General features: G+C 35.9%; 2 protein-coding genes across 2 annotated transcripts; one reads left to right on the top strand and one right to left on the bottom strand.

Annotated features, from left to right (window-relative positions):
• Positions 1-3,793: 3,793 nt before the first annotated feature.
• LOC118805081 (hemoglobin embryonic subunit alpha-like) lies at positions 3,794-4,415 on the top strand. The gene is made up of 3 exons (XM_036565687.1): positions 3,794-3,905; positions 3,991-4,198; positions 4,287-4,415. Exons 1-3 carry the CDS (start codon positions 3,811-3,813, stop codon positions 4,413-4,415), a joined length of 432 nt encoding a protein of 143 aa, XP_036421580.1. The 5' UTR covers positions 3,794-3,810.
• Positions 4,416-6,435: 2,020 nt separating this feature from the next.
• On the bottom strand, positions 6,436-7,146 carry LOC118805802 (hemoglobin subunit beta-2-like). Its single transcript, XM_036566864.1, has 3 exons — positions 7,026-7,146; positions 6,701-6,923; positions 6,436-6,564 (listed from the first exon to the last, which is right to left on the bottom strand). The coding sequence occupies exons 1-3, from the start codon at positions 7,115-7,117 to the stop codon at positions 6,436-6,438; spliced, it is 444 nt and encodes a 147-aa protein (XP_036422757.1). The 5' UTR covers positions 7,118-7,146.
• Between the last annotated feature and the right edge of the window lie 3,016 nt (positions 7,147-10,162).

Raw genomic sequence — 10,162 nt, 5'->3', positions numbered from 1 at the left:
CTTAATTGCTCACATTGAAAACCTATACATTAGGGCCTGAAAAAGATCTGATCGTCCATTTTACTTCAATCACAGAAACCAAAATTTGCAGTTAAGTTAAAAAACATAACATGAGATATGTTTGCAGAGATGTCGAAACGGGAAAATGAAAAAAAAGGTAGACGTGGACTGTGATTTGGAGCATCACGATTTCACTGAAAATACCCTTGTGGCTTCTTCCCACAGGAGTAACTGTTTGATCTGGAGATGTCTCTTTAGTTTTGAGGGTTTTAGGGCCTCATGTGAAATAAACCTCACTCCACCCATGCTTTTGGATCAGCGTCATCACAATCAACAATAGTAATAAACCTTACTTAATATCTGCTTCTTTGTCATTAGTTTATCAAGTTGAGTTTAATTACTCTGGTCGCTGATGCTCGGCCAGAAATCAAACAGAGATCTTTGCTGTTAATTTATGGATCATCTGTCATTTTTATCAGCTGCAGCTCGAGCTGCAGGAACGATATGAGAGCAATAAATCAGACGTTAAAACAGGCAGATGATACTGACAGTACAGCGCTGGCGTGCTGCTAGAAGAAGAGGAAAGCCAGCTCTATTGATGAATTCCCTCGTTTCATCATAAAATGCGTTCCCACCAGCAGTGGGTTTCAGCTGTTTGTTTCAGACCCGAATGCGGGTGGAGTGTTCACACTCGTCAATCATGTTACTGACCTGTTGCTAATCAGCCACCAGGTGTTTTTTAGCATTACACAACTTTACCAGACTTTTCTTGCCCCCGTCCCAACTTTTTTGGAATGTGTTGGCATCAAATTCAAAATGGGCATATATTTTTCAAAAAACAATAAGAGTACTCAGTTTAAACATTTGATTTATTGTCTTATTTATGGTACGCAGTTGGACCTTAAAACCACTGTTGTACATTGAGAGTACATTGTTTGTACCTTAGTGAATGAGAAATGTACCTGCACAGAACCTTTGTTTCTAAGAGTGTATTATTAGGGTGGTGTAATGGAAACAGCAGTAAAGCTGGAATTTTGAAACACTGTGGCCACTCACTGTCCACTCTTATTAGACACTCCTTGTTGGTCCACCATGTAAATGTAAAGTCAGAGACAATATCTCATCTGTTGCTGCATGGTTTGTGTTGGTCATCCTCTAGTCCTTCATCAGTGACCACAGGATGCTTGGTATTCTCACTCCAGAAGTGACACTAAGGTGTTTAAAGCATTGCTGTATCTGGTATGCTAGTACCAGTACTACACATACTACCATTAATAATAATACCTGCTCTGTGGTGGTCATGGTTGGGGTCCTGATCATTGATGATGGAGGTGAAAGAGTTTATGGATTATGTTACTACAACTACAGTCTGAAATTGAACTACAAAGTGCACTTAAACAATAAATGAACCTGATTAAACGGAAAATTAAACAGTGTACTGCACACACCAATTTAGTTTGTATTTTTTTCATAAACAACATTGTAACATTCTTTACTTATGCAGTTGTTATTCCATTCACTTTGTCTGAACTGTAAGTTCTGTATATGTTGTTTAGACAATTAAAGCAATTGCTTCAAAATGCTTTCTGGTGTAATCACTTCATGTCCACATACTGGTGAACACAGGTGAAATTTAAGAATAGTTACATTTTAAGACATGATACAGTACATAGTGGCTTAATGTAAGACATTATTTTCTTAGAACTGTGGCAGATTTTTGATTGCTCAACTGTGTTCACTTGTATTGTACTACCTCTATTTCTTTACACACTCACAATTTTAGTGTAAAGCTAGACACTAACTGTGCTCTTTAGGTGTAATGACACAACTTATATTACTTTGTACTGATTTTCAATTAATATTTTTAGTTGTCAGAAAGGTTTGTTTAATGAGCAAGAATGTAATGGATACATAAACTCAATTGTCTTTGTTAAACAAAGAAATAAAAGTTTGTGCAACTTAAAAAGCTTTGCTCAAGACTAGTTGTACTTCTTAGTGCAAAAAATAATACCTCAACTAAATATTTTTTTGGTGTTTACAAAAAATCTATAACTAAGAATTTACAGAAGTTAAGTGAACAAGAAGAATTGTACCCCGTTTTTTTTTTTTGTGCAAGCGAAAATTTTTCACATTGTACAAGCAGTCTAACTAATTTTGATTTATATATATTTTCAGTACAATACTGCACCAACAAGGATATATTGTCTGGCTGACACCATACTGAATACTGAATACCATACTGACACTTTCTTTTCTATACCTCATGCTGAAACAGGGTGCAAAGATCAGTAGACGTGTCAAAAGAAGCACTAAAACATTTTCTACATGTTGAACCTACTTGCAAATTGATCACATTGCAAAACAATAGTATCCATTGCAGATATAATATACATACATACATACATACATACATCATCTAAACCGCTTATCCTTCTGGGTCGCGGTGGGGTGCTGGAGCCTATCCCAGCTGTCATTGGGCGGAAGGCAGGATACACCCTGGACAGGTCGCCAGTCCATCGCAGGGCAGACAGACAGACACACACAATCACACACTCACTCACACCTAGGGGCAATTTTAGCACGTCCAATCAGCCTGACTGCATGTTTTTGGACTGTGGGAGGAAACCGGAGTACCCGGAGGAAACCCACACAGACACGGGGAGAACAGGCAAACTCCACACAGAAAGGACCCTGGTCGCCCAGCTGGGAATCGAACCCAGGCCATTCTTGCTGTGAGGCAACAGCGCTACCCACTGCGCCACCGTGCTGCCCTGCAGATATAATATCCATTACAAAACAACAGAGACCTGCTCAAAGTCTCTCATACTATGTACAAAGGAAAGATGAAGTCTGTAGCATTTTAAAGTAACTGCTGCTCAAAAATCATTACACTGCTTTACTTGATGAGCATACTTGAGAAATCTTGCTTGACTAATTTGCCGCTTGTGACTATGATCACCAAAAATCTGCAGATGTTTCATGTAAACAATTTTTTATGTTTTGTATGAGACACTTGATTATATACATTTGGTTTTGAAACAACATAGCGTTCTATTTAAAGTATATAGATATTTCCCCCCAAAATAAGTTAACCAAAATTATTTTTTAATATTCTAAAATCAATTACAATACTTTTTACAGACATTTTCAACACTGGCAAATCAGGTTCAAACATGCTGTTAAAGGGTGAAGGATGGTTTGACTGCCATTAAACATGACGTGATTAAACAAAATCGATTTTCAGTGTTTTACAGAACAGTCTGGATTGCTGCTATAAAGAGGAAAGAACAAACGAAATTAACAAAATCGCTCCAATAAAACAAAGAGGGAAAGAAAGAATACTTACACGTCTTTTTAGGGCAGTAACATTGAAGGAAATAATTCAAAACTGTAATAATTGCCAGTAGATGTTTTTCCATTGCATACAAATAGATGAATGTGTTTACTCAGGAATGGTGGACTTCGTACTGATTTAGCTTGTAAGCTACTAAAACAAAACAAGTAAAAAATATTAAATCAACAAATACGCTTTGGTTTATGTCATTTATTGCATTTCACAGCTGTTGACATAAAATACGTAGGAAAAAATGTTATATTTGTTGAAATCAGTTGAGTATTACCCGACAGCCTTTAACGCTGGCCTATCTATGGCAAGCAGCCGCAATGTAGTCTAATCTTTCATCTCTGGAAAGCTTCCAAGTTGGCACGTTTTCGAGGTGGGTCCCGGGTGTGCCGGCTTCGGCTCGCGGTATAAAAGAGTGATTCTCTGTGACATTTTACAGAAGTTCTCTTCCAAAGCACTCTGTAACCATGAGCCTCACCGCCAAGGACAAGGATACCATCAAAAGCTTCTGGGCTAAGGTCGCCCCAAAAGCTGAGGATATCGGTGCCGACGCTCTGTCTAGGTAGGGGGCTTGATTCATCCATCTCTCTGTTTACTGTCTAGTTTATCTTCAGTTCTGACAGTAACGTCTGTACGTGTCCGTACAGGATGCTGGTCGTCTACCCGCAGACCAAGACCTACTTCTCCCACTGGAATGACCTGAGCCCCGGCTCTGCCCCCGTGAGGAAGCACGGAAAGACTGTGATGTCTGGCGTGGCAGAGGCTGTCAGCAAAATCGATGACCTGACCAACGGACTGCTCACCCTCAGCGAGCTGCACGCTTTCCAGCTGCGTGTTGACCCAGCCAACTTCAAGGTAAGTTGTGTATCTCTTAATGCTGCCAGTTCCTTCTCGATTCCTGCTCTGCCTTCAGTTTTTTAATCATGTCCTTGTTTCTCTGTAGATCCTGTCCCATAACTTGCTCGTGGTTCTGGCCATCCAGTTCCCCAATGACTTCATTCCTGAGGTGCACGTGGCCATGGACAAGTTCCTCTCTGCTGTGGCCCTGGCTCTCTCTGAGAAGTACCGATAAGCTGCCGAGCTCGCATTAGACGCACAGCCTGTCTCATTAAGATCCAATAAATGGTTCTGAATGATCAAAACTAAATGTGTTTGAACTTTTATTTACAATTAACACTATTTGTGTGTCTTGTGCGTGTTATATGTTATGGAGTTTCCCTCTCATTTAAAGAGCGATTGTCAATAAATGAAAATCAATGAAAGCTTCTTCAACACACATAACACACGTGCACTGGTGCTTACCAAGGTTCAGTAAATTTAGATGATTTTTTTTTTATTGTGGCACTCAGCCTTAAATAAAAAAAAAAATTACATTTCATACACAACTGAAATCTAAATAATATTTAACTCATATATTCTCATTAACGTCCAGGAAAATGACAGAACTCATTAAGTGCTTATGTGAACCATAAATAAAATGTTGTGTTCAGCCCTGTGTTCAACAGAACAATGACAAAATGAAATTGGAAATAAAATTTTTACTGGATATTTACTGGTTAGTTTTGGCTATTTATATGGTGACGTGTTGCCGAGTTCGCTTCAGAAACACACCATCCCTCTATTGCAAATGTTTCACAATTATAAAGATTCATTTGTGAATACAGCGGAATATCTTTTACAAATAATTTTAATAAACGGATGGTTCACGCATTCTAATTAAATTAAAAAGCCCACAAAATATTACTGAACTCCTATATTTTAGTTTTTACATACATTCACGATGTTTTTGTAATTGATTTGACAAAAATAACAAGCGCATTGTTTCATTTTTATTTTTATTTTTTTTAATATCGTCGTGTTATTTTCCTGTTTCTCATTAATAGGGCAGATTGTGAGTTCGTATTAAACTTTACTGCAGGACATTGTGCTTAACACATAACACAGCAGTTCCACTATTTTCATTTTCAGGAATATTGAAAATTCTCGTTAGTGTTTATCGTGAGTTTAGAAGTACTCTACTGCAGGACTCTGTTCTTAGTCTGATTAACATGTTGACAACAGTACTACTCTTCGGTCTGCCCTACACTTCCACTACTGGTCAAATTTTAGAATTAAAATTCTGTTGATTTGTTAAGTGAAAATATGAATAGACTTCAATATGGCATTTTTCTCAAGATTTTAGTGCACAGTTTAACATACTAGAAAAAATAAAATATAAAACATAGCATTTTTTGTGGCCTATGCGTTAATTTGCAATAACTATGCCTTAAAATGCGCAAAAGTTTGTTCTTTGTAGAGGATGAACTTATTTTCACTTACAAAGTCAACATTGCATGCAATTTGACGAAACTTTTGGCATACAACTGTATGTGTAAGCCTTTTACAGGATTACTGTATTGTCATTGTTTTATATAATGTTTATACATGGCTTACATAAACAGTGCACTAGAGTATTTTGCATGTATTGTATGTCAATTTATTTATAATTGTTTTTATGGTGCCATTTTATTTCCTCTAAAACTGTACCGCTTTACATGATCTTATTCCCATTCAATTTCTAAGCTTTGTTTTGTTGGAGCACTTATTTATGAAATTATACACATCAGACAGATAAAATATGACGTTACACCTGCATAGACAACTGGTCATTTGAGTCAATTGTTTCACATTATAGAATGTTTCTTTTAAAATAAAGAATTTCTCACATTTATTTATTTATTTGTTTATTTATTTATTTGGACTACGCAGACCTCTCTGACATTTGAAAAAAAATAAAAAATAAACAGTGTATTTGTCTTTAATGTCTTCATGAAAGGTCATTTGTTTGATTCATTTGTAATGAATGAAAGTCTATTAGGTTAGTAACGTGTAGACACTTTATAACAGGATAATGTGCCGCACTATAATCATTTGTCGTGCAGACCTTTTGACCTTTTGAGTAACATAAGCAACACACTGCGCCAAACACATCAACAAACACAAGCCATGCTTCAATTCTGATCATGTTTATTTGCTTTAACTGACAAATACAGGCTCGTTTTTTAAACGGGAAACTTGATGATTCTCTTTATCAGTCAAAGTCCGTTCAGCGCCTAGTGGTACTGTTTTGTCAGAGCAGAGGCGACAACAGCCAGGAACTTCTGGAAAGCTGCCTGCACATCAGCTGTGAAACCAGTCCCCAGTTTAGAGGCAACGACGATGGTAAGACAATCAGCCAACAGCTGTGGGAGAAAAAGAGGATGAATAATAAACATGAGTCAAAGCACATAACAAACGACCGAAACAGGCCTTAAATAAATAGTGGCTTCACTAGCACAAGAAATTACTTCCGTTATAAGTGAAGCTCACGGGACTCACCCTGAAGTTGTCGGGATCCACGTGCAGTTTCTCAGAGTGCAGCACGCTCAGTTCAGCGTAGGTAGCCTTGATGTTGTCCATGTTCTTCACAGCTCTGTCCAGACCATGGAGCACAACTGCGCCGTGAGCAGCAACCAAGGGGTTTCCCATGATAGCCGCGGCGTTGTACAGGTTTCCAAACTTGGCGAAGTACCTCTGGGTCCAGGGGTACACGACCAGACACCTGAGCAGTGGAAGAAAACATAAAGAGATGGAAAGGAATTAATTACGAATGAAGTCGTTCATTTGTCAAAGTACGATCTCAAGATCATTTTCAGAAACGTACCTTGCCAGGGCGTTGTGTCCCACGGACTCATAATCCATTTTGGAGAAGATGTCCTGGATGGTAGCGCGCTCGAATTCTGTCCACTCAACCATGTTGCTGACTTTGGAGGTTTCTGCGTGTCCTGATGAGGAAGAACCTTAAACCGAGAGTCTCGGTCTGCAGCTTATATACCCATAAGCCCACCCCTCCCAAACCCAGCTGATTGGTTGACAGTTTTAGTGGGTGGATTCAGTCATGATAGGGTGAAAAATTAATATCAGATATTTAAGTGTTCTTTTTAAAACGCATTCATGATGTTAAAACGCATTCATGGTGTCTTATTCCCAATCAACTAATTTCTATGTTTTGTTTTGTCGGAGCACTTATTTATGAAATTATACACGTCAGACAGATAAAATAGTACGTTACACCTGCATAGACAACTGGTCATTTGAGTCAATTGTTTCACATTATAGAATGTTTCTTTTAAAATAAAGAATTTCTCACGTACTTAAAGGTTAAACAATATGTCATTTTAATTGCACTACACGAACAAAAAATAAAAGCAGGAGTCATTTCAGTTAGAATTTTGGTCTCAGTGAGTTGTGACGGTAAAAAGAAGTGCTATCTCAGAGGTCCACACGCTCCTTGAGGTCTTGAGAAAACGCTGATAATCGAATCTAGTGAAATTATCTTTTCACTCGATCATTAGTAGATAATATGGCTTGTCTCAGACAATAATTTCACAATGACCTGCTAATAAATGACAATTTCAACAAACAGAATTACTTGTTGACATGTTGACAACGTCTAGTAATGAGTTACTTTCATATTTTTATAGCTGTCTCAAAATATTAGAAATATTAGATATATTGGCAATTTGATTTCATTTGCCTAGATTTCTTTTTGCAGTGCATTGCACAAATTTCATGCTTATATAATTACTGATTTGTCTTAAACTGGCTCAAGTTAAGTATTTTAATTAATTTGCTTATGTGGTGTCTGACAAAGTATAACATATTTATACTTACAGAAAAAATGGCAAATGTATGCTGCGTGTCTAAAATCAGAAAGAGCAGCCATCTTCAAGCATGAAATGTGTTTGTAATGGCCAATATATTAATCATAATCAGGGTTATGTTATATAGTACCTGATTTTAAACTATTAGCTTTAAACCTCATGATATTTATTATGGCATAGTTTGATTAAATTCTCTCTCTCTCTCTCTCTCTCTCTCTCTCTCTATATATATATATATATATATATATATATATATATTTCTTATATTTATATTATATATATATTGTATACATATATATTATATATATATATATATATATATATATATATATATATATATATATATATATATTTCCCATTATGCTGAGTTGAAAACATTAAAATCAAATATGAGAAAGGTACAGTAATATCAAAGGACATTCTTGACAAGCTTACAGATGCTATCTAGACTTACAATTTGCAGTACTCACTCAGCACTCAGTAAAAAACTGGACTTGTAGCCAGCATCCTTGTCAAAACACATCCCTAGCTGAGATATGGACAGAGTAGAATACAACAAATCAAGGGCTCCAGAAACTTTAAATCATTTAACTGCATTTCTTAGTTTATTGGTTTCTTACATGTTTATTTCTGATAACAATAACAACACTGTAATAACAGCAATAAAAAGTAAACACTCAGTCTCAGTGCTGTAAACCTGTCTTTTTAGTCACCCCAGATAAACACAACATGTTTTCGACAAGATATTATAACTAAACATAATAAAAATCGACATTTTTTTCCCGATTTCCACACCGAAAATTTTATAATGAATGTTTATAATGATAATATGAACAAGTCTATAAAGTGTGCTGTAAACAGATGCTGGTAGTAACTAGTTACATTTACTTACATGCACTCAAGAAGTAACGTACTTTCCTAAGTATATTAAAATAAAACCTCCACTTTTACGCAAGTGCAGTTGCGAGGTAACGTTTTTCTTTTTACTCAGTAACATTTTTGTAATTTCTTACTTTGTGTTTAATTTATATTTTTGAAAGCATCTGGGCTGCTTTTTGCTTTCAAATTGGCTAACCTCTGACATTCGAAGTTTATTATTTTATTTTAGAAGATGAAGAGTGCAAATAAATGAATGAATGAATGAATGAATGAATAAATAAATAAATAAATAAATAAATAAATGAGTCAATGAATGAATGAATGAATGAATGAATAAATAAACAAATAGATAAATAAATAAATGAGTGAATGAATGAATGAATGAATAAATGAATTAATTAATAAATACCGTAACATGTATGTTGGATGTTCTGCATTTACTTTACTTAGTACTTAAGGGTTTTTCAGGAGTTTGACGTGAAGCTTTTGCTGATTTTTAATACATTTTTTATATTTTGGATGTTCTGCAGTTCTATAAGCTACTTTACCTAGTACTTCGTGCGGTGGGGGTGGGGTTTCAGAAGTCTGACGTGAAGCAAGGTACTCTGTCTGTGACAGCAATACATCGTCGATGCATATATCAGTTTAGTTCTTTTTTTAATATTAAGATTATTAAGTGCATTGTTTCCCTTCTGTGAAATGAATTAGTCGTCATCTGGTGAGTGCAGTGTAAATGGCCATAAAACATAACATTGGACCGAAGAAGCTCATAACCGTGATGAAGCAGAAATACTTTGTTATCTAGACTCTTTAGAAGTTACGCCCACAGCAACAGGCTTCTTTTGATAGCACGCAAATTCTTAGAAACACATGTTATTGGCAAGCATTATAATGAACTCCATATGTTTAATGGCCAATCAAAAAATATTTGGCTTCGGTTGATAAAAGAAAATCATGGTGTTTTAATTTCACTGCACAGTCAAGATTGCTACAATGAATAAACAAAAGAAAAAACCAATAAAAAAATTAAGACACAAATAATTTAAAAAAATAATAATTAAGACAGAAATAAAGAGAAATACTTCAAAGCTAATCTCTGAAAATATTTTTAGGCAAGGGCTAGTGACGGGAACCTTAAAATGAATTATTTAGATATATGCCAGCAAAAAAATGTTTCATCAGTGCTTTGATTACGTCACCATTTAGCCTCAACAACACTGAAATTAATGAATGTAGAAACAGATTAACACAAACAGAT

The sequence above is a fragment of the Colossoma macropomum genome, unplaced genomic scaffold (genome assembly GCF_904425465.1).
Source record: "Colossoma macropomum unplaced genomic scaffold, Colossoma_macropomum, whole genome shotgun sequence".
Taxonomy (NCBI): Eukaryota; Metazoa; Chordata; class Actinopteri; order Characiformes; family Serrasalmidae; genus Colossoma; species Colossoma macropomum.
The sequence above is the reverse complement of the archived record's forward strand: the minus strand, read 5'-3'. Positions and strand labels throughout refer to the sequence as shown.